This window comes from Rhinopithecus bieti, unplaced genomic scaffold (assembly GCF_001698545.2).
Source record: "Rhinopithecus bieti isolate Rb0 unplaced genomic scaffold, ASM169854v2 scaffold_16691, whole genome shotgun sequence".
Taxonomy (NCBI): domain Eukaryota; kingdom Metazoa; phylum Chordata; class Mammalia; order Primates; family Cercopithecidae; genus Rhinopithecus; species Rhinopithecus bieti.
In genome coordinates this window covers 54,407-79,605 of record NW_016808599.1, presented here as the reverse complement: position 1 = coordinate 79,605, position 25,199 = coordinate 54,407, and the positions used below count along the sequence as shown (strand labels likewise).

General features: G+C 36.0%; 1 protein-coding gene across 1 annotated transcript in view; it reads right to left on the bottom strand.

Annotated features, from left to right (window-relative positions):
- Positions 1-25,199, bottom strand: part of LRRK2 (leucine rich repeat kinase 2) — a gene marked incomplete at its 5' end in the record, with an annotated part of 83,808 nt that overhangs the window by 10,583 nt on the left and 48,026 nt on the right. The window contains 8 exons of the mRNA XM_017886920.1: positions 277-461; positions 3,548-3,620; positions 5,235-5,428; positions 6,513-6,707; positions 9,768-9,868; positions 11,369-11,539; positions 17,832-17,992; positions 22,984-23,174. Coding sequence (XP_017742409.1) covers positions 277-461; positions 3,548-3,620; positions 5,235-5,428; positions 6,513-6,707; positions 9,768-9,868; positions 11,369-11,539; positions 17,832-17,992; positions 22,984-23,174 — 1,271 coding nt within the window. The remainder of the gene's footprint in view (positions 1-276; positions 462-3,547; positions 3,621-5,234; positions 5,429-6,512; positions 6,708-9,767; positions 9,869-11,368; positions 11,540-17,831; positions 17,993-22,983; positions 23,175-25,199) is intronic.

Genomic DNA, 25,199 nt, shown 5'->3' with positions numbered 1-25,199 from the left:
TAAAACTGTTTAAAATTTAGATTGATAAATAATATTAAGATTACAATGAGTTTACATATTTTATCCCTAAAAGTGATTAGGCTGAGTGACTTTTAAAACACCCTTCTGCTTTTGAAATTTTAAAATTTTTTATAATGAATGTTTAATTTTATGATAGAAATAAATTATGCACTTTAAAAGATCTTCCTTATGAATTATCAACAGTATTATTAATGATTATAAGGAATCAACATAAAGATAATGACAAATTACTTGTACAGATAAAAAATAACTTACAGTTGGCTTGTTCTTGTCTCAATGAGTTTCTGAATGGTGAAATCATCAGAAAAGGAGAAAATCTTTGTGCCACATCCTCCCCACATTACATTTCTTTCTGTTGAATTTGTGGATTCACTCAAACACATCAATGGAGTACTGATATTTCCTATATTTAGTATCTTCAAAGGAGCAGCTCCTTCAAGCTTTGCCAAAAAAAAGAAAACACACTCAGCAAATTGAGCATCCACAGAATAAAACACTAAAAATCTGTGCTTTCAAAAAACAACTTTCCATCTTAAATGATTAGAGATATTAAAATTAAACCTCAAAAACCTAAAGATTCCATCAGAAAAAACCTCTTAGTTCTGATAAATAAGGACAATAAATGATTCAAAACCAACATACAGAAATCAGTAGCATATCTACACAAGAACAAAGTAGCTGAAAAATCAAGAAAGCAATCCCATTTAAAGTAGCTACAAAAAATTAATAAAACACCTAGGAATAAATTTAACCAAGATGATGAACAATCTCTATAAGGAAACCTGAAAAACATGAAAGAAATTGAAGAGGACACAAACACATGGAAAGATATTCATGCTCACAGAGTGGAAGAATTAATATTGTTAAAATGACCATACTACCCAAAGCAATCTACAGACTCAATGAAATTCCCATGAAAGCTCCAAAGATATTTCTCACAGAAATAGAAAAAAAAAATTATAAAACCAAAAAAGAGCCAAAATAGCCCAAACAATCCTGAGCAAAAAGAAAAAAGCTGGAGGCATCACACTACCTGACTTGAAAATATATTACAAGGCTAGAGTAACCAAAACAGCACAGTGCTGGCAAAAACACAGATACGTAGACCAATGTAGAGGACCCAGAAATAAACCCACATATTTAGAGCCAACTGATTTTCAACAAAGGCACCAAAAGCATACATGAGAGAAAGAAAACCACCTTCAAAAAATTGTGCTGGAAAAGCTGGATATCAGTCTGCAGAAGGATGAAACTAGACCCCACTCTCTTACCATTTACAAAAATCAACTCAAGATGGATTAAAGACTTAAATGTAAGACCAGAAGCTATGAAACTGTTAGAAGGAAACAGGGGAAACATTTCAGAACGTTGGTCTAGACAAAGAGTTTATGGTTAAGATCCCAAAAGCACAGGCAACAAAAACAAAAATAGACAAATGGGACAATAATAAACTAAAAAGTTTCTGCACAGCAAAGGAAACTATCAACAATATAGAGACAATCTGTTGAATGGGAGGAAATATTTGCAAACTATTCATCCAGAATACACAAGAAACTCGAAAAAGCAACTCGACAGGAAAAAAAAAAAAAAAAAAAGAACCCCATTGAAAAGTAGGCAAAGGGTGGGGTGCGGTGGCTCATGCCTGTAATTCCAGCACTTTGAGAAGATGAGGCAGGAGGATTGCTTGAGCCCAGGAGTTTGAGATCAGTCTGGACAACATAGTGGGGTCCCATCTCTACAAAAAATAAAAATAAATAGCCAGGTATGGTGGCACACACCTGTAGTGCCAGCTACTCATGAAGCTGATGTTAGAGGACCACTTGAGTGCAGAAGGTCAAGGCTGCAGTGAGCTATGATCATGCCACTGTGCTCCAGCCTGGGTGAGAGAACGAGACCCTGTCTTAAAACAAAACAAAAAGTTGGCAAAGGATCTAAATAGACATTTCCAAAAGAAGACATAGTAATGGCCAATGGATATATGAAAAAAAAAATGCTCAACATTAACTAATCATCAGTAAAAATGCAAATGAAAACCACACCGAGATCTTCTTCACCTAGTTAGAATAGCTATTGTAAAAAAGACAAAAAATAACATGCTGGCAAGGATGTGGAAAAAAAGGAAAGCCCATATGCTGTTGGTGGGTATGTAAATTATTATAGCCACTACAGAAAACAGAATGGTGATTTCTCCAAAAACCTACAAATAGAACTACCATACAATCCAACAATGTCACTACTGATACTAATCTAAAGGAAAAGGAACCAGTATATCAAAGAGATTCCTATATCCCCATGTTTATTGCAGCACTATTCACAATAGCTAAAAAATGGAATCAACCTAAGTGCCCATGAATGAATGAATGCATAAAGAAAATGTGTGTGTTTACATAATGGAATACCATTTGATCATAAAAAGGAAAGAAATCATGTCATATACAGCAACATGGATGGAACTGGAGGTCATTATGTTAAGTGAAATAAGCCAAGCACAGAAAGACAAATATCACGTGTACTCACTCATATGTGGGAGCTAAAAAAGTTGATCTCATGGAGGTAGAGAGTAGAATGATAGTTATCAGAGGCTTGGAAGGATATGGGTGTGTGGGAGAAGGGGAGGATGAAGAGAGGCTGGTTAATGGGTACAAACATAGAGTTAGATAGGAGGAATAAGTTCTAATGTTCAATAGTACAATAAAGTGACTACAGTTAAAAACATTTCAAAATAACCAGAAGAGAAGACTTGAAATGTTCTCAACACATAGAAATAAATGCTCATGGTGATGGATATCCTAAACACCCTGAGTTGATCATTACACATTCTATGCATGTAACAGTATATCACATGTACCCCATAAATATGTACAAATACTATATATAAAAAAATTTAAGTCATATTCAAAATATTATTGTTACATTCAATCTATTCTTTTTCCCTATGTAAAAATTACATAAGAAATAACCTAAGGGTTATTATACTCTAATTCCATGTCTCTCCTCAGATAATAAGCTTTTTGGTAATAGGAGAATGAATGGGTAGGAAGTAGAGTGAATAGATGGAACCAAAGATGAATAGATGGATAGAGGAATAAATGCTTTAATGACTAAATAAGAATCTGAAGAACACAAAATTAAATGATTTCTTCAATGCTTAAGAAAAAGTTAATGGCAAGTCATATTTAAAACTTAAGTATCTTTCTGGTTTTTTTTCCCACCATATATTTATAAGGAATTATCTTATCTGCCTCAGATACAAATCTGTACAAATTGAATTATTTCCATTCCTAACATTATCAATCAGATGTCATTTATCATCTTATTCTTAGTTCATTCATATAAAATATACAGTCAATCAGCAAGTATTTTCAGAGGATCTACTGTGTGCAAGACTTTATGAAGCAATACAAATATAAGCATAATTTATGATTCTTGCTCTCACAGAGTTTATAATCCCTTAAGAGGGGGGTGAGATATATATAAAACAAAAGACTTAAAATAAATTTAGATGTAGAATGCATTCAACATTTACCTTAACAGTCTTATCTTCAAAAATTGCTAAATTGCCATCAGCGGTTCCAACCAAAAGAAAATTTTTTTGTTTGCTGAAAGGAAAAATGTTGAAATTGTTACAAAAAGAACATGTACGTTGACTAAAATGGCCTTAATGTTCTCCTCTGATTTATTAAACTTTAGATAGACTTCTCAACTATAAACTCCTAACCTCCCTTTTCTTAGAGTATTTACTTTAGAAGACTTGCAATTATAAATTCTTTCTCTGCCCCTTTTCCCAGACTCTTTCCAGTTTTATACCCCAGGAATGTCTTTTCCAAGGACTTGGGAGCCATTCCTTTGAAATGTAATTATCAAGAAAGAGGCCTGGTGAGGTGGCTCACACCTGTAATCCCAGCACTTTGGGAGGCCGAGGTGGGCAGATCCCCTGAGGTCAGGAGTTCGAGACCAGTCTGGCTAACATGGTGAAACCCCGTTGTCTACTAAAAATACAAAAAATTAGCTGGGTTTGGTGTTGTATGCCTGTAATCCCAGCTACTCGGGAGGCTGAGGCTAGAGAATCGCTTGAACTCAGGAGGTGGAAGTTGCAGTGAGCCGAGATCATGCATTGCACTCCAACTTGGGCAACAAGAGCAAAAAGGTGGGTGGAAGGAAGGAAGGAAGGAAGGAAGGAAGGAAGGAAGGAAGGAAGGAAGGAAGACTATTCTCCAGTGTCTGTGGGAGGATAGGAGCCTACCTTCAAGAAGGGACAATTAGCAAGCACAGATGGCCTAATCACATTGACAACTGCTCCCACTTCCCCGCAACACATCCTCAGGTACTTTTCCATTAGCTCACCCCTGCACTTAAAACTCTCCCACCTTTTGTTTCAGTGGAGTTTAGTTCAATCAGATCTCTCTCCCCTGTTGTGATAGGCTTGAATAAAGTCTTCCTGGCCCGATCCCATCCATTGAAATTTTTCTTTGACCATATTCAAATAATTTCAACTCCAAAACTGCCAGTGGAGTTGATATTTCAGGTACCAAAAGCAGGCTTCACATTTTTCTAATACTTTTTTTCCAATACTAACTTAAACCAGAGAAATATATGGGGTATAATCTTAATGCCTCCTGGAAATCATCCTGCCCCAAATATTACAGACACCAACCTACAACTCACACCTGAAATTTTGCTATGTAGATATATTTCTTTGGGACAAGAACCCTGCAACTGATAAGAGCTAAGTCATTTTCACCAATTCAGAATTTATTAATTCATTTATTTAATTTTTTTCTTAATTTGATAGACAATTGGTATGTTTAAGCCTGGCACACAATGGGCTTATACACACACACACACACACACACACACACACACACACACACACACAGAATGAATGAATGAGAATTTATCCTTGAAAAGGCCCTACAAAGATGCATTGATCTGAGGAGAAGTAAAAAGAGAGAGCCACAGTTGAGGTAATACCAGGAGCAGGGCTGGTAGGCCTGAAGAAATGGTTGACTTATTTTATAACTGTCTCAGCTAGATCTGTATTCAGAAAAATAACAAATATCTCTGTGACCTTCCACAATTCCCTTTAATATATGCAAACCAATGAAAATGGGTTAAAAATGAACAATCTTTACTGATGCAATAACAATTCTGCACACAATTAAGTCATTTAAAAGGTCTGTAATTTCCCCCAATGATCAAATTCACTACCATACCTTTGCTTGGAAAAGGAATTGCAATACAAACAAGTGACGGAATCAGTCATCTTTTCTAGGGTATGTCTCTTTTTCCCATCTTCGGTATTGATGACCAGGAGAGTACCAGACTGTGTCCCAGACACAATCCAGCTTTCTTTTTGAACAGGAAGATGCACCAAGGCTAAGCACAATATTCTACTCTCAGCAACTTCCTGTTAAGAAAAGAAAATATTCTTACAAGGAATTGATTTAAGCTTAAGCAACTAGAACTTGTACAGAATAAAGGATTCAGTTATCAACATACTTAACTCTTTTTGCTTTCTTGCATTTACTTTTAAAAACAATGTCAATTTTATTTAATTTTCAATAATAATTGAGTTAGTTGGCAAACAAGTTTTGTCTATCAAGATAACATCTGAAAGTAAAATTAAAAATTATTGTTCAGTGTGAATTCTCATTCCTTCAAACCATGTAAGAATATTATTTAACCTCAGAACTAATGTCGAGGCACAATATTTATCTCTAGGCAGCAGTCAAAATATTAGGTTGTCTTTTAAGTCTAGAAATTTATCTTATATTTGGCAATACAATGTATTGATCCACTTGTAGAGCCATGCCCGGATCTCCTTTATCCATCAGGTACACCACCCCTGGCTACCATGAGTGTTGGCTACTATAGTTCAGAGCTGTGCTCTTTACCCCAGAATGCCCTCAGATGACAAGAGGCAGCTTGCCCAGAAATGCCTTGAAAGTTACACTACCCCCACCTCCCAGCAGATTGCAGCCAATGACTGACCAGTATGTGAGAATGAAAGACTGGCCCCCTTGCCTGGCGGTGGGAAAATTCTGTGCTACTGTTCATACTCCAGAGCTCCTTGTGGGCAGAGACTGAGGCTAGACCTCCTCAGAAACCACATTTCTACTGAGCTTCTTCCTCTGCCCTTTCTGGCTTCCTTTACTTCCCTCTAAGATTCTCTTTCCTTAAATCACTTGTGCAACATCTCAGGCTGTTTCTGGGTACGCTGAACTAAGACATATACTGTTATCCTAAAGCAAAACACACTAGCTCTTGAATACTCTTGTTCTAACAGAAGGCTAATTGAATAATATTCCTACATTGGCTCTTATTTAATTTATTTTTTATTCTGTAAAAAAATTATACTTTTGTTTTACTTTGTAAAATTAAAATTTGTAAATTTTACTTTGTAAAAAATAAATTTAAAAAATTATTCCTAAGTAACTTTCTAACTGGTATATGCTTTAAATTACAAAAGATTGAAAGAGCATTGGATTTACCTCAGAAGTGTATCCTTCAGTATTTAAGTCAAGAAATGAGAGCTGTCCTCTGTCGGTGTGCCCACAGCCCAGCCAAATGCTTGTATTCCTGCTGTTGTGATGTGTAGCAACCATGCATTCAACAATTACGTTTTTAGGTAATAAAATGTGTCTCGTCAGACAGACTAATTCAGCTGAATTCAAAATGTCAAAGACCTGAGAAAGTTTAAAGACAATGAAACAGTACTTATCAAGTTAACTCATTTCCCTTGAAAAATCAAACATGGACTTAAATGTTATAGCTCTGCCAAGCAAAACCAAAAACTGTTAAACTGGAACCCAACTAGCTCATCAAGATTAGTGTCTAAACTACAGATACAATTACATGAAAAGGCAGATCTGTATTTTTAAACTGTACTTGATACTTTTTGGTATGTGTAGTATTTTTTTTTAACTTGAAAATCTCAAGGGTCAATTAAACAGGATTTTAGCAGAGTCAGGAGGTACTCTTCATGCAATTCTACATTGCAGAGCCACCGTAAGTGACAGAAAAACCCTTAGGACAACAATTTAGTTGAGCTTCTAGTAGTTGAAAGGAACAGGAATTTCAGTCTTTGGTAACAAAATTTAGAAGTCACCTCTAGATTCTGTTTTTATGTTTGTCCTTCAAACACTAATGATCTGGAGATACAGTATGAAGGCACTGTAAGAAAACAGAACCATAAGTCAGGAAACTGGGATTAGAGGTGTGCCATGGCCACTTACCCACCACTCAGGAGACACCAAGAAAGCCCATTACTCTCTCTGTGCCTCATCTCATAAAGGTGATGAGTTTTCCTGTCTTGCCTAGTATATGTTATATTTTAAAGATAAAATAAGTATGTCTAAGCTTTTTAATATTGTCATATATATATATATATATACTTGTTATATATTCTGTTAAGTATAAGTGAAATACAGTCGAAAATGAAAAAAGAAGTAAAACTACAAGTTATGAAAAATGTTTACTGTTGACATAAATATAAAAGTTCATGTGACTAACACTGGTGGTAACATAAATTTAAAAACAAATAAGCCATGTAGAAAAGAAAGCATGTAATGTTTGATAAAGTCATTATAGTTGTACTTGACTATTTTTGATCAGAAAATTTAAAGTTAAAACTTTTCCAATTAATTACAACACAAAATCCAGAGCTCCCAACATAAAGATAACCCACGTTTATTAAAATGTGTGTAAGTATAAAACATCACAAGAGTTCTCTTTCAGATAATATGGTGGACGAGGTTACTTGGGCAAATCTTCCAACTAAAAGCAATTTAAAATGCTAAATGATTTTTTTTACAAAACAATGTATTAAAAAACATTGAAGATCTGATACCATAAGGTATTATCAGGCCAAAATCACAGTGAGAGACAGAAACCAGAGAGGTCAGTTGACCCCTAAAGCCAGACTTGCCCTGAAGACATCTGTCTGCCAAGACAAAGTGAGACAAAATAAATGTATACTCTTGGATGCTTTGTGGGGTCCATGGGAAAGAAGTTATAGTCTACGGCCTTCCCAAGCTAAGACAGTCTTAGTAAAGGGACTGTACCCATAAAGCTGGGACCCTAAGGGACTGCATATTCAGCATAAACAAGAAGCAGAAATCAGCCTGTCCACATTTCCACCTTCATTGGTATATAAGGAAAGTTGCTTTGGGACTGTGCGGGGAAAGGGGTAGAGGGAGCAAAAGGTTGCTGAAAAATTGCTATTCACAAGCTTGTTGTCAGTACAATTCATAGACCGGATTTACATCAACTAGGCAGTTAAAAAACAAATCTCAAGCCATGAATTGCATTTGAAGCAATGTGCAGCAAGAAAATCCAGCCAAAGATATGCAAGACCTATACGTAGCATTACAAAACTTTACTGAAACACACTTGAGAAGACCTAAGTAAACAGAGAGAATTTATGCCATTCCAGAATAGGAAGACTTGGCCAGGTACAGTGGTTCATGCCTATAATCCCAGCACTTTGGGAGGCCTAGGCGGGAGGATTGCTTGAGGCCAGGACTCCAAGACCAGCCTAGGCAACATAATGAGACTCATTCTCTACAAAAAAAAATTAAGGGAAAAGTTAACCAGGCCTGGTGGCACACAGTTGGTTGATGGAGACTGAGGTGACAGGAGGATAGCTTGAGCCCAGGAGGTCAAAGCTGCATTGAGCTGTGACCCTGCCACTGCACTCTAGCCTAGGTAACAGAGCGAGACCCTCTCTCAAAAAAAAAAAAAAAAAAAGAATACAAAGACTTAATACCATAAGGATACCTCTCCAGATTGTTTCCATATTAATCTAAGACCAAACCAAAGGACAATGTGGTTTTTCATAAGATTTGACAGCATGATTCTAAATTTTATGTAGAAAAGTGAAGCCTAAGACTGGTTAAAATATTCCTGGATGAGAAAAGTAAATAGGGAGAGACCATTAAAAAGCTACAGGAATTAAGACAGGGTAATACTGGAGGAAAAATAAGCGAGTTGATCAGTGGAAGACAGTGTACATGTGGATATGTGCATTATCTTTAATAAACTACAAAGGGACACATCAGATCAATGGGACAAAAGGGAAGAAACCATTTAATAAATCAAGCTGAAAAAACTAGTTTTCTACATGAAAAAAAGGAGTTAGATACAGATAAAAATGTCAATTCCAATGGATTAAAAACTTGTCAAAACCAAACTTTTAAAAGGCTTGAAGAAATCATAGGTAAATATTTTATGGCTCTAAAAGAAAGATGGACTCTACAACAGGACCAAACAGGAATAATTAGAAAAGAAGGAAAAGAAGGATTGTTAAATTTATATATATTAAAATTAAGAAATTCTGTTCATTAGTGGGCACCCTACAGGAAATTTAAAATCAAGCCACGAACTCGAAAAGAAATTTGCAACATATAAAACCAACAAAGGATTAGTAGGTTATATATGAAAATTTTTTTCTCGTTTGATTTGTAGGCAAAAGAGTCAACAGAAAAATGGGCAAAATAACGGGCAGGCATTTCAAAGAAGAGGAGAGGAGACAGGCATATGGGAGCACGTGGGGTTTTGGCAATGTCCTTTTTCTGTGCCTGGGATGGTGAAAATTATAGGAGGTTGGCCTTATAAGTATTTCTAATTCTGTCTGTGTGTGTTTGTTTATGTGTTTAAGTATATATATTTGAAGATTTTATATATATACACATATATGCACATGATGTTCTGTACAAAATATTAACAAAATTTTATTATAAGAATACCTGGGCAGAAGTAGGCCTTTCTTGAGGATTTTCTTTCAAACACTTTGTAATTAATTTTTCAACCATAGGCCATGGGGCACAACCATATTCTTTAACTGGATCTAAAACATTAAAAAAAATCATGCTAGCATACTAAATAAGTAAGAACACTTAAATTTCCCCTCAATGTTTATAAAAGGTCCAGACATTGCAAAGAAAAATATTATCTCCATAATCCTATATTTATGTAAATTTACTTAACAAAATTAAAGCTAATTTAGTTAAATTGATCTCCACTAAGAGATGTGGAAAAAGATGATTTTTTATGGAATCAAAAGAGACCCAAATAACAATTTAATAAAATAATAGATTTTCATTATATACCTGCATTTCAAATAGACTTTGGAAACACTTTTACTCATATAATAATTAAGCTTCTACTTTTTATTTGAATACTCAAAGTAGGCAAGCATTTAATCCTTATGTCCTCACAGATGGTTTGTACACATTTGTTTTTTATAAGATGTTGCTTATTCTTCTGGTTGATGCAGAATGCAGAACTGAATTTTTTTTTTTTTTTTTTTTAAGATAGAGTCTCACTGTTGCTTAGGCTGGAGTGCAGTGGTGTGATCTTGGCTCACTGCAACCTCCACCTCCCAGGTTCAAGCTATTCTCATGCCTCAGCCTCCTTGGTAGCTGGGACTACAGGCACGTGCCACCATGCCCAGCTAATTTTTGTATTTTTAGTAGAGACAGGGTTTCACCATGTTGGCCCAGCTGGACTCCAGCTCCTGGCCTCAAGTGATGTGCCTGCCTGGGCCTCCCAAAGTGCTGGGATTACAGGTGTGAGCCACTGCACCCAGCAGAGACCTGAATATTTTCACTAGAAAACTAGTAAAATAAAGGAAATACCTAGATTATATCTAAGGTTTATCCAATTAATAATAAGTTGTGTTTTGCCATGATCTTGAAGTTACACTCAAAAAAGATAAAGCTCTATTTCCTGTACATGGCACGTCGTGTACACTCAAAAGTATTTTTTAAATGAAAGGGAAAGCAGAAAAGATGAGAAGAGCTCAACAAATTTAGAAGGGCATTTTGGGGTGAGAACCAAAGTAATGGCTAAGGAATGAATTACAAAGTCCTCTAATTTCTTGAAAGCCTGAGACAACCATTCCAAATGAGCTTTGATAACATTAAATATGCATTTACCGATTCTTACTAAAAATTATTATTATAGATCATTCAGTCTTCCATTCCTGCATGTAAATTATTTCACTCCAAGAAAATGAAAACATTCCAGGATAATGAGTACGCAGTAATTATTTATGAAAATTAAAAATCACCAAATGTGGAGTTCTAACAGCAATTTCCTTTTCTGAGTATGTTTCTAAATATAATACTAAATACACCAATATTAATTTGGAATTCTTTTAAAAGCCTAAAATTGCTACCTTCTTCAGGTGATTTTATTAATATGCCACAGGATTTAAGAATATTTATGCTTTAAACAAAAAATGATCATCTGTTTAAGGAATTAAGCACACAACTACAATTAAATAAAAATAAAGCTGCTGATATTAAGAAAAAATAATCTTCATTGTAGAGGAAACAGAGCTTACCAGGTAATTTTCCTTGTATTGCTAATTCATCAAACTCATTTGGAAACTTCAAACCCTCTACTATTCTACCTCCAGTTGTCAAAATGTCATAGAGTAGCAAACCAAATGAATAAACATCAGCTTGTTGATTATAAATGACATTTCCTCTGGCAACTTCAGGTGCACGAAACCCTGAAAGTAAGCAGATAAAATAAATATGCCCAACATCAGGGCTCATACATCCAAGGAGGCATACACTTAGGCTCTATGCCAAACAAGAGAGTCAGGAAGAGACGTTCTAAACCAGGCTGTGTTATTTTTATAACCAGGTACCTTGATCAAGTCAATTAATTGTCCTGTCTCATAACATCTCATCCCCCGAGGTTGACCTCAAAGGACAATAAAATCCTTTCAATCTTTATTGTAAGTATCTTCAATCTTCAATAAAATTACCTTGAAGGATAATAAGGATAAACATTCAATGGTAAGTTATTAAGTAGTATTTCATAATTAAGAAATAAAGCTTACTAGGAAAACCTGTATCATTTTCTCATTCCTAATATTAACTATTTCCAGGACAGTGTTTTAAAAACAGGAGAGATGAGCAGAAAGGAGATTTCTAAACTTCACTCCAACTCACTTTAACCTGACCAGAATTCTAACACTCTCATTATTTCCTGAACTTGTCACTTTGCTGCTTCTACCCAAAAAATAAAAAATTAAAATAAAAACAACAACTAAAACAAAAAATGCCTTCTCTCTTGGGTTCATGCCTGAAATTCTTTTAAGAGGAAATAAATCTTTTATTCCACAAGAGAGATAAATTACTTTTAAATTCTTCAGAAAATAAGAGTGATTTCAAAATTTGTGATAACAATAAAAATATAAACAACCTAAAGAAATCCAATCACAAAGGGAAATGGTTAAACAATTAAACAATGTATACCATGCAGTAACTTAAGGATCACTTTCTAAGATGATACGCTATGACATAAATTAAAAGAAAATGTAGGACAGAATCCTGGATAGACAGAAAGTTATCAAATATGTGGAAAAAATCAACTGAATTATTTTCTTAGCTGTGATAATGGTATTACGATCATGTAAGTAAACATCCTTATTCTAAAGAAATACACACACTGTTCAGAGATGACATGGCATGATGTCTACAACTTAATTTCAGCAATTCATTCATATGCAAACAGAGCAAGAAAGAACAAGTAAGGCAAAAAGTAAATAATCAATGAATTTATGTGTAGGGTATATGAGTGTACGCTGTACTATTCTTTCTTTCTTTCTTTCTTTTTTTTTTTTTGAGATGGAGATCTCATTCTGTTGCCCAGGCTGGAGTGCAGTGGTGTGATCTCGGCTCGCTGCAACCTCCACCTCCTGGTTTCAAGCGATTCACCTGCCTCAGCCTCCCGAGTAGCAGGGATTTCAGGCGCCCACCACCATGCCCAGCTAATTTTTGTATTTTTAGTAGACACGGGATTTCACCATGTTGGCCAGGCTGGTCTCGAACTCCTGACCTCAAGTGATCCACCCACCTCAGCCTCCCAAAGTGCTGGGATTACAGGCAGGAGCCTTTGCACTTGGCCTGGACTACTCTTTCAACTGTTCTGTAGGCTTAAACATTTTCAAAATAAAAAGTTGACGGGAATGTACAAATTAAAATCTAAGAAGAAAATATCCCAATATAATTATTATTTCATTTGCTAAAATTATCTGTACATTTTATCTTCCTTTTATTTCGAAAATTTTACAATGAACTTATATGATTGTAAGAGTAATTTAAATATGCAGCCAAAAAAATATAACAAAGTATGAATTCATAGCCTTCAAGGAGTAAATGACTGAATTTGGAAACAGTTCTATTTGACAGAGAGACTACCAGCAAAACATGGAGCTCAGCAGTCCTCACCATGCTGGAAAAGCATGAAGAACTGAAGGGTGGAGACATCGAATTTGAGCATGATTAACTCCTACTACACTAACCGATAACATTCCCCCACATATATGCATGTAAATAGATTGTATACATACTAACATAGTAATATAATTACATATAATTATCATGTAAATTAGCATAATTTATATACTAGATTAAGTTACAGATACAATGTTTCAGACCTAAATATATTATACATTTCCTTAGAATAAGGGCATTTTCCTATATAACCATAATATCATTCTCACAATCTAAGTTAAAGAATTGCATAATTAAGATAGCTCTAAAACATATCCCTAATAAAGTGCACCTGTGACATAATGTAAACAAATCACAATAGCTCCTAATTCATCTCTCTCTACTATTTTACAGACGCCTTATTGAATATTTCATTTGATATGCACAAGAATCATCTGTGGTAGACAGATAAGGACTTTCTATTTTACAAATGACATAATCCTTTCAAAATGTATGTATTTTCCCAAGGCCACACAGATAATGAACAGCAAAGTCAAGAGTACTTAAAAATAATGAGCTACCCACACAGTCACTAGTTCATTAACAACCTTTATGCTTCCCTTCTTAGAATGTGAAAGAGATTTGGGAGGTTTATTTAAATCTTAATCAGTTATTTATTATTCATTGAGCACATTTATTAGGTATCTATTTTATCCAGGTACTATTCAAAAACTACTAAAATGTTCAGCATATTTTTTTCTTGATAAATGCACTGTGAGAATTTGGAATCACAGGCTCTTAAAGCAGGAAAAGACTCTAGGGGTCATTTCATCTAATTCTAAATTCTCATCCAGTGCACACATCCTTTTAGAATAGTTTTTACCCCTCTAGGCAACAATTCAAAGATCGTAGAGCTGTGCAGAAGGTTGGAATTTTTTTTCACAATAAGTCAGAGAACTCTGAGAAGATAACTGTGAAGATATGGAAATGAATATTTACTTCAATATGGAAATGCTTTGAAACTTCTCATCTTCCCCCTTTCAAAGTAAATATCTTCATTGGCACGATCTCTAGCATGAAAACATAATATTATTTATAGATTCATCAAGTGCCTCAATTCTAATATAATACCCTTCTAAAGGCTTCTTTAAATTCTCCCAGTGAATCTCTAGTGTTCTTGATTGCACTAACAATTTCCTGATGAACGTCATGCCACTATTAAGCGGCAGAGCCAGTTTGGTGCTTGGCAAATGTTCAATATATTGTTGCCAAATGAATGAATAAATGAATAAAAAATAAGTATAATTTCCCCTTGGAGAATTATCATAATGATTATAATGTTAAAATAATTGAGAAAATATGATTGTCTAAAACTATTTTAGAAATAATTTTCAGAGAAGCCTGCATTTTAACAAATGCAGTAAGTAAATAAAGAAAGGATCCATAAATGAAGAATAAGAGAAATTTATGAATGAAGTCTGAGTATGTATCACATTGTGTACTGAAACATATACTTTATTTTTTACCTTCAGAGAAGTATGAGTAGAATATGTTCCATAATCTCCATCAGATATTCGTGTATGTCCAGCCAGTAACATTTTATTTACCCAAAGACTGTAGTATTTATGTGGGTGTGTTAAATAATATCACATTAGTTAAATGTTAAAGCCATCAGTCAGCATTCATCTCAGTCAAGTGCAATTGCCACCGGACCCAGAATTAACTGTCACTCCCAACCGGATATGATATAAATATATCCATTTGACTGAGTTAATGTTGAAACTCTCCAAGTTATTTAAAGGTGAAAATATCCATACCATAATTATTTTCAAAATATGGACAGACATGGCACCACGGCCCTTGTCAATAATTGCATTGTTTCTGTTTCTGCGTCCCCAGCTATCACAGGGCTGGACAGGAGCTCTGCTCTCAGGCTGCTTGGGTATGCATTTTGTCTTACAGTTTTGTCCTATAGGACCTTGTAAATGTTTTTGAATACTCTCTAAACTTTAGTCTCTGTATCTATAGACTAGAAATAGTAATAGCACATATATCAGAGGGTCCTAAGGATTGAGATGCTCAACTCATGGACAGAGCTAAGCACAAGCCCAGCACACTGCTCATGCTCTGGAAGGTTCTGCTCCTATTACAGCTGTAACGGACCCACACTCATAATGCACACACTTTGGTAAGAGTTAGTATAAAACTGCACCCAAAAAGTTTAACAAATCCATCATCTTTTGTTTCTCTAGAAGTTTCCATGTTAAAAGATGTAACATTAACAGGAAGATTCATTAAACAGAAAAGACAAGAAGATAACTGAAATTGTATGAGAGGGAACTATTTGCTTCCCAAACAGAACTGCTTTGGGGAAGAAAAAGTTTGGTGATGGTAGTACTAGTAGCAGTATTAGCAGGAGTGAGAATTATTGTTATTTAAAATTGGAGGCAGAGTTTAGGGCTAAGATAATTAGAAGTGCTCTAACAATAACAGAGTAATGATAAAGGGAAAATCTAGGTTACAGCCAGAAAAAAAAAAAAGCTTCCAAAGTATTAAGAAGCCTGTGAGAAGAGTGGGCACAAAAGATTAGGCCCTGGGTTTCTGTCATGATCTGTCTCCATATTTATGTTACCACTATTCAATATTGGAGATTAAAAGGGATCAGGAGCAATTGTGTGGCTTAGTATGAAGAATCACATGGGTATTACATTTTAGACAGGTATTGAGCAAAACCAGAAGTCAGATACTGAAAATGAAAGGCCATGAGTCTGAACCAAGGTGAACTGAGTGGGCTGCTAGCTGACCCAGACCACAGAGAGGAGAAGCCGAGCTCAAGTACAAGAGCACAGCCCATAGGGACCCGAGAGTTCCACTGTCCAATTAAGTAGACAAGGCTTCAACAACAGATTTTCACCCCATGAACAGAAAGACTGGGTTGGGAGATGCAGAAAGAAGAAACTGAGTGGTCCCGTCCACCTTCATGTCCTATGACAAAAATGAGCAGATCTTCCAAAAGAAAATCACTGTCCTGTGCCCACTTTTTTCAGGTGAGAATATATGAGGTCTATGGAATTTCATCCTTTAAGACTGTTTTTCCAAACCTCTCATTGACAATAGTTGCTATTCATGGCTCTGTTGTTTTGGTTTGACTTTTTTAATAGGGAAAATTAAATAAGCTTCTTCATGTTAGAGTCACATATGGTTTAGGAGAGACTATAGAATTTAAAGCCAAATATCTCTGGATCTGGTTCTCATTCAGACTGAATTCTTATCTCGGCCAATTACTGAGTGATATTCTGCAAGTTATATAATCTCCCTGAGCCTCAGTTTTCTCATTTGGCAAATGAGAAAATAATAGCTAACTTTCAGCCCTGGCATGAGGATAAGAGATCTTGTCTCTAATATACCTGGCACTGGGCCTGACACACAGCACGGTACTGAAAAAAATGATAATTAATTTCATTGAACTACACAGAGACACTCTAAGCCAGAACATACACTTTGAAGTGTTTATGAGAATACACAGTCTACTTCTAAAATGTACCTATGCAAAACAAAAGAGTATATATGTATTTGGAGCAAAAATAAAACCAGGCATTGGAATCTGGAGCCATTTGTTTATCTAAATACAAAAGTTGAGTGGGCAGGAATTGAACTAGAACCTTTTCCCTAGTGAGATATCCTCTAGCATATTTTCTTCTGTGTCAGGCATGGTGATTTAATTGAGTTGCAATCATCAAGATGATGTACAGCCACCTGTAATTTTACTTACAAATAACTAACTATATAAAGTTTCCCTAAAGATAGAGTGATCCACCCCTCCAAACAAATGCCAAACCCTAAATGTTGTATTTCCTGCTCAAACTGATGTCTGAGACAACATGTCTGTACAGATCACTGGCCCCATAACTGCTTTTTAGGAATCTGAGCTTGATATTCTGATGAATTTGAGTAGAAGAAGTGGAGTGGGAACTGAGAAAGGGAGGGAATATTCCTGGGGTAGATAGTGATGTGCACAGAAACCCTTTGAAGGGTCAGGGCTGACCCCCTGTACTCAAACATGCATTTATTTCTGCAGCAAAATGTATGCATATTCACACTGGGCATGAGAAATAAAGACTGTAATAAGCATCAAGTCAGTTTGCTTAGGTTTTGACACCAAATTAGTTATTAAAAAAAAAAAAACTTGGGGTTTTCAGAGTTATGAAAATAATTTGTGGACCTGAATTTGATTTGCCTCACAAGTGTCAACAGTACCTAGACTGAAGTTTTGCTGTTACTTCTTACAACCTCTAGAGTATCTAAAGAATCTAAAATCTAACTTACAAAATATAACTTGATATCAAACTTCCTCTTCTTTTTTATTCAGTTTTGCCCTGAAAATTACATCAATTGTCTTTTTTTCCTATAAAATACAATGATAAAAATCACAATGTAATGTTTGCAATTTTTCACACAGTAAACCTCTGTTCCCAATGTGATAGACCCTGGTTTCCTTTTGACTCTTCTGAACTCATATCTGAGGTCAGTGGTTAGCCATCCTGAAGACAGAATTATGAGACAAACCTGATCACCTACCTGGTGTACCCTCTGACGTTTTTATCCCCATTCTACAGCAGTACTGAGCAATGCCATAGTCAGCAATCTTTGCAATGATGGCAGCATTGGGATACAGTGTGAAAAGCAGCACATTGTGGGGCTTCAAGTCTCGGTATATAATCATGGCTGAGTGGAGGTATCTGCCAGAAAATGCACAGGAAATCTTATTCAAATGTGATTACATTATAATAATTTCTCTCCTAATTTCCTTAAATATACATGTCCATTATGCCAAGCATCAAAAATTCTGTGCTCACTTTGAACCTTAAAGTTAAGTGGTATTATAGAAGAAAACCAAAACATACAAGTCTAATATTACAAAGTAAAGTTATGCTTTAAAAAAGGGTCAAATCTGATAAGCGAATGATTTCAATTTTAAGACAAATCTATCTCAGGCAAAGACCCAATTTTTGGAGACTTTTCTTTAGTATATATGAACAATTACTTAAAGGCAATTCTGAATTCCCTCAATGATCATGTGAATATTTTAGCTATTTCAAATAAGTTAAATAAGAATTGACGGGATTTTGTTGTACTTGCCATTTATTTAATAGTTTTGATTTTCTTAAAACCATATAGAGGTTTAGCTCAGATTTAAAATTTTCCTCTTCTATTTACCATTGATATTTATTTTTCTGACTAAAATGTTTCCCAATGTTTGGAAAATATTTTCTACTTTTTGGATGAAAACAAATGAAACATAAGACTTTTGCTTGCTATTAGTCTCTTCTTCTGTTTGAGTATATAATTTACCATAAACCTAATCATGTTAGATATTAAGGTTAAAAAAGAGTATTTTGGGCTGAGTTAGAATGAATAAAACATTGTCTTGGAAAAGATGATGGGTAACATTAAATTCCATCCTTTTGGAGACTAACCCATGCAATCATGAGCAACTAGAGTTGAACATTTCAGGCAAAGAGTAAAAGCTAGTTAATATAAAAAAATAACATAAAGTTTTCGTCTCAACCAGGTCTTATCCATTCTGGAAACATGGTCAGTGAGCTTACCATGTCTCAGCTACTAATGCTATTATCACATTATATGTCTATAAAATTCTGATTTCCAACTCTGTCTTCTCTGCCCCATGATGTCAAATTGACTACAGCATTTCATGTGATGTCACAGCTATGTGACAACCTAGGTTGAAAATAATTTTTCACAAGACTTAATGGAGTTAAATTTAAATTCTTTGCTTATTCGTGACTATTAGTTTTGGCTCACATTATATCAATTAATAGTTACTCCATTACCTAATACCAATCACTTTTGGAAGGATTGGAAGAGAGCGGCAATGATACCCTGAACTTTGAATTGTATGATGGCCTGGAGAGTACATATTATTTAATTGCATCAGCTAATACAGCAGAAGATTCTCTCTCTTCCAGGATGTAGTTGGGACATTTGACATTAGGCCCATTCATTTCAATATACCTATTTTGGGCTGAAAAAAATAAGATAAATACACTAATGAAGTTGACCTTCACAGTAAGTAATGGGCTTGAAAGAAAAATTTACTAAGGGCTTACTGAAAGGCCATTAGGTACTCTTGCCATGCTGAAGAGAAAAGCTGAGAGATTAAGAATAAAAAAACTAAAGCCAAGTCATACATCACTGAACAGTATCCAAATCCTTTATAAGACATGCCTCTCTAAGTATATTTATAGAACACAGACTCAGAATACTTTCCAAAGGCTAAAAAGGAATAGTTAAGCTTAATTTGAAATAATGTCAGTGGGAAAGAGATAATATCTTGGTTAGTTAAAATGTTCAATTATAGAATTTAATCTTAAGAAGTGCAGTTTTAATAGCTTTTAATAGACTAGCAAAATAGCTTTTGAAATAATAAGTAGGGATCTTTCCTTCCTGACAATAATTTAGCCATAATTTATACATTGTGTAACCGTGACTCATTATTGTCAAATATTTTATTAAAACAAACTGGTTTATATTAAGTTAAACAGTCATTCTTTGATTGTGATTATTTTAAGAGTTGCTAAGAAACTTCTTTCTTCATAGCTTAAAGTAAACTTTATCTCATTCTGAATAGAATTATTCCAAAAATAGAATGCATTCATTCATTTGACAAATATGTACTAGGTATCTATGAGGGCCAGTCATTTAGTATACAAAGCCATCTTTGTATATCTGCTCTCTTGAGGGTGTCACAATCCAGAAGGATTGTGCTCAAACAGTCCTCAAACAGGTGTTCAAACAAGGTTCCAGAAATATGTAACTACCACATGCTAGGGAAGCACAGAGGGAGAAAAACATTGAGGTAAAGACAGCAAAGTTGAGTCTCCCACTAGACTGTAAGCTTTCAACCTGAAGAACAATATAATATCTAGCTTTCCCTCTTTAGCACCTAAGACAATGTCTTGCACAGAGCGTGTGCAAGAAACACAAGTTAGAGAAGCTAACACTTCATGACACATTTGAGCTTCACAGTAGAGATGACATTTGAGGAAATTCTTAAGGAAAATGAGCTCTCTAGGCAGACAACTTGGTGGAAAGAGAAGAATAACAAATACAATGATGGAGAGACATGAGCATAACTGAAAATTCAAGACTGCCAGCATGGCTAGAATGCAGTGTGGGCAGTAGGATGGCAGGGGCTGCAAAGGGAAGCAAGAGGCATACAGAAAGAGCTTTGATGCTATGCCAAGAGTTTGGATGCACTTTGCAGATAATTGAGAACTGCCACCGAATTGCAAGCATAAATTGATTTTTATTTTAGAAAAGAAATTCTGATAATTCCCTGGACATGCTGAACTAAGGCAGCAGTAAGCGGCATAAAAGTAAATGAATTGACTAAAATGATCATGCAAAATAGAGTCAAGGACCTGGTGGACAAATGCATAGTTGCTTTTGGGGAAAGGTGTTTGGCCTGGATGGGACAACAAGTATCCTGGCCTGGCAAGTGTGGGATATAGCAGAAATAATAGATTTATAGTGGGTGATGTACCAAGGCAGTACATTCCATTTTGAAGATATTGAAACACAGAAACATATAGAAAATGCAGGTGATTATATTTTCATAAGTTTTATAGAATTATGATAAAGAGTTCAAAGGAAGTGGATTGAACTGGAGAGGTAAGCTAACAGGTAAAAGCAAGATGGAGGGAGAGCATGTAACGTGAAGAAAGTTCTTATATGTCACTCTAAACAGCTCCAGCGTTCAAGGGACTCCAAAGGAGCATGATTTTCTTTTCTGTGCTAAAACATACTTGGGAAAATAAACCTTAATGCTGAGTTTTAAAAATTACTTAGTGCTGGTAGAAGATTGATAGATACTGAAATCTACTAGCCTTTTGTGATACAAAATCCAGAAAGCTTTCCTGGCATTAAGCTAAGAACAAATTAGGCAAATTATTTTAAATATGCTGACATTTCATTTACTTCATCAGAAACTGCTGGATTTGTTGTTTAAAGTAAGGTTTCACAGAACTAGAATAAGTCATTTTAGAGATAAGGTGTTTCGAACAGTGTTAAAATACAGGAGACTAAGCTGCACTTTACCTACATTAATTTAACCCAAGGTTCCCCCTGGTGTTCAAAAGTAGAAATATCAACTCAAATGCAAATCCCTGCCCCCTGTTTCATTTCATAACCTGGACAGTTTTCAGTAGTTTCTGGACCCTTTCAGGAAGGGACATTTCTGGATACTACCTAAAAGGCATATTCATAGCATTTCAGAAGAGAAGGAAAGTTGCATACGCTGCTTGGCTACTATGCACCAGGCACTGTTTTCCTTCTTTCCTCGTTTCTCCCTCTTCCCCTACTGTCAACACAAGAATTCTGAAGGCTTACTATTTTAGGAGCTAGAGATACAATGGTGAACAGGATGAAAAGTCCCTCCTTTAATGGTACTTAGATTCTGATGGCAAGACAGACAATAAATAAATTTTTTAAAAAATGAAAACATAAAAAATCCTAGGCAGCAATACTCCTATAGAGGCTGGAGAGACAAAGGGTCGTCGGGGACATCCTCTGTGCTGAGAGTCCTCAATGAAAGGATTCATATAATCCTTTATAATAAGTAGAGAGCACATCTGGGAGTCAGACATTCCTGAGTGAAATCAATAGCCAATATAAAGCCTCTGGTATCTGCAAGGAACCTCAGGGATAGGAGTGGCTGAGCACCCTGCCCAAGAAATAAGGCAGGGGAGGGTTGATAACAGAAACAAGGCCTGATCCAACTTTCATGTTAGAAAAATCACCCCAGTAGCTGTGTGAAGAATGGGATGTACCATGAGACAGAGATTGAAGCAGGGGACTGAAAGGCAATGAGAGATTATACTGGCTCAGATGTTAGTGAGAGAAATTGTTAGAAGCATTAAGATATATTTTGGTGGCAGAGCTGAAAGATTTGCTAAAGGATTAGCTATGAGATGAGAGAGAAAGAAAAGAATGAAAGGTGACTCTCAGGTGTAAAGAGGTGACTGGGGTTGGGGAGCAATGGCAGAGAGGACATCAAGAGTTTCATCTGGAATGTCTTCCATTATTGCAGAGGTCATCACAATTTTATGCATTAAATATAAGTCATGGTTCACAGACTATTTAAAAAATAGGAATCAGAGATATAAAATCACAGTTACTAAGTGTGTGGAATAGTGATTAATCCCAGGCCTTTTGTCTTCAAAGACAACAGCCTTTCCACTCCAGTGTGCTCCCTCTCCAAAGCTTGCTCTGGCTGCATGGATAGGTGTGCCTCTGAGACATGTGAGATGGTCATACCGAAGAATCCAACGTGAATCACTCTAGTCCCCTTGAGAAGTATGGACTCATCTTTCCTCACTGGAATCATGTAATTGACCCTCAATTTGATACTGTGAAGCCTAACTTATACATTTGTACAGAAGGCAGATCAGTACAGGGTTAAAATTATGGGTTCCACAGCCGAACTTGTGGGTTCAAAGTCTATTACTACTTGCTATGAGGTTCTACATGGTTTTCATACTCTTATTTTCTGAAATTACCAAATTTGATCAGGGAAATGGTAGTTTTCATCCAAATTGTTTGTAAATTGTTACTGGGGCACGGTGTTCCTGGGAAGTGTTCTCGGAACCTGAGAGTAAGTCTGGGGTCACACTTGTCATGCACTGAATGTTAAACAACACGACCTACTTACCTCAAACCATCAGCCACATGGAGTGCAATCCTGTGTTGTAGGGTTCTAGTGAGGCTGGCTTTGTCCTGCTGAAGCAGGCGATCCAAGGAACCCTTGGAGGCTAACTCCATCACCAACATCCGGGGACGAATACCAGCTGCCAGCAAAGATATCAAACTGGGGTGGTGGAGGTGGCAAAGCACCACCAGCTCCTGCAAAAGTCCAAAATCATATAAGAGTAATTCACCATCAGGCCTTACCCACGTATCTCCTTCTTTAAAGTGCATCAACAGGGTGACTATGGATTTCTCTGGATGACTGGATCAGAGCAAACTTTCCATTTCTTCTCTGAGTTTTTTTTACATATTTTCAGTAATAAAAAGCTGGTTTTGAAACTACAGTTGACCCTTGGACAACATAGGTTTGAAGTACCTGAGTCCACATATATATAAATTTTCTTCCACCACTGCCACTCTTGAGACACCAAGACCCACCTTTCCTCTATCTCCCCCTCCTCAGCCCACTCAATGTGAAGATGATGAGGATGAAGACCTTTATAATGATCCACTTCTACTTAATGAAGAGTAAATATATTTCTCTTCCTTATGATTTTTTAAATAAAATATTCTTTACTCTAGCTTGCTTTATGGTAAGAATGGAGTATATAATACAGATAACATCCAAAACATATGTTAATCAAGTGTTTGTGTTATCAGCAAAGCTTCCAGTCAACAGAGGGCTATCAGTGGTTCAGTTTTTTGGGGAGGTCAAAAGTTATATGCAAATTTTTGACTGCACAAGGGGTCAGCACCCCGACCTTTATGTTTTTCAAGGGTCAACTGTATTGTCAGAATTAAATTGTTAAGTTCTATTTTTCCTTTGGCTCTGCTTTTGTCAGACATTTAATGCAGAAACAGTGCACACAGTACAGTCATACTAATGGGCCATGGCAAACTCGTCTGCTGAATTCTGGTTAGCCACAGAATCCTTCTCAGCCCAGGATTCTCTATAGCCACTACTAATCAGCTGCAACTGGCGTATGAGGGAAAATCTGCCTATAATCTCTGGTTTAATGACTACAAAAGTTTACTGTGGATAACGCTCAACTTCAAAGAAATATATATCATCCCCTCCTGAAAACTCTCTGAAGACTTCTCATTTTTCTTAGATGAAAATCCCATCTACTTCCATGGCCTCACCGCCTGATCTGATCATGCCCAGGCCTCCCAGACCTTCTCCTTCCCCCCCCTTCATTCACCACCCTTCAGCCACACTGGCATTCATTCAATCCCAAGCTGTGCTCAGCTTCTTCCCATCAGAGGGTCTTTGCCTGTGCTGACCCCTCTCCCTAGAAATCCTTCCACCCTTCACATGGCTGAAGTCTTCTTGGCATTCAGATCTTAGCTCAAATATTACTACATCTTCGGAGTGGCCCACCATGGGCCACCCTTACTAATGCAATCCCTGGCTGCAACAATCTCTCTGCAATTCAAAAAAAAGTCTGAGATATCATTTTGGCTTGAACAGAGGGATTGGCTTCGTAAGGGTGGCCCGTGGTGGGCCACTCCGAGGATGTGGTAGTATTTGAGCTAAGATCTGAATGGCAACAATCCTCTCTGTGGCCCACATCATGTGAGACTTCACAGCCTCTTTTATGACATTGTTGGGCTTGAATTCCAGATTCACTTTATACTGTATATTGCACTTTACTCTGAAACTGTAACTCCGTTGAAATTTATAGCTTATGTGATGTTAAATTGATTCATGCTTTAAACTGTGATCGCTGTAGAAGTGCTGCTTCTTAACAACCAGCTTCAAAGATGTGGAGTAGCAGCACCCACCGATTTATCAGGAAACTGAAACGTGGAGAATTCTGCAAGCTGAAGAAGAAAGGCTGAACACCCTGAGAGGGGATTTTCCAAGAACAAAGTTTCAGACTGTGATCATATTTGCTTAGTAGATAAAATCTTTTTTTAATGCCCATGTCTGATTAGCTCAGTTGGTTAAAACTGATGAGAACAAGTTAAGTTAGCTCTACTTATTTTCATAGGCACAGACAGAGGCCTAATCCAAATTTTCTATCCTGGAAAAGCAACTCACTGATTGCAAAGAAAAAAGAGCATAATAGTACAGTATAACATAGATCTGCCCCATGACTACTGGCAGAATGACCATCAAATGTCATTTTTATTTCTTTATGTTGTTGTCTCTTTTTTTTTTTTTTAAGAGAAGAAGCA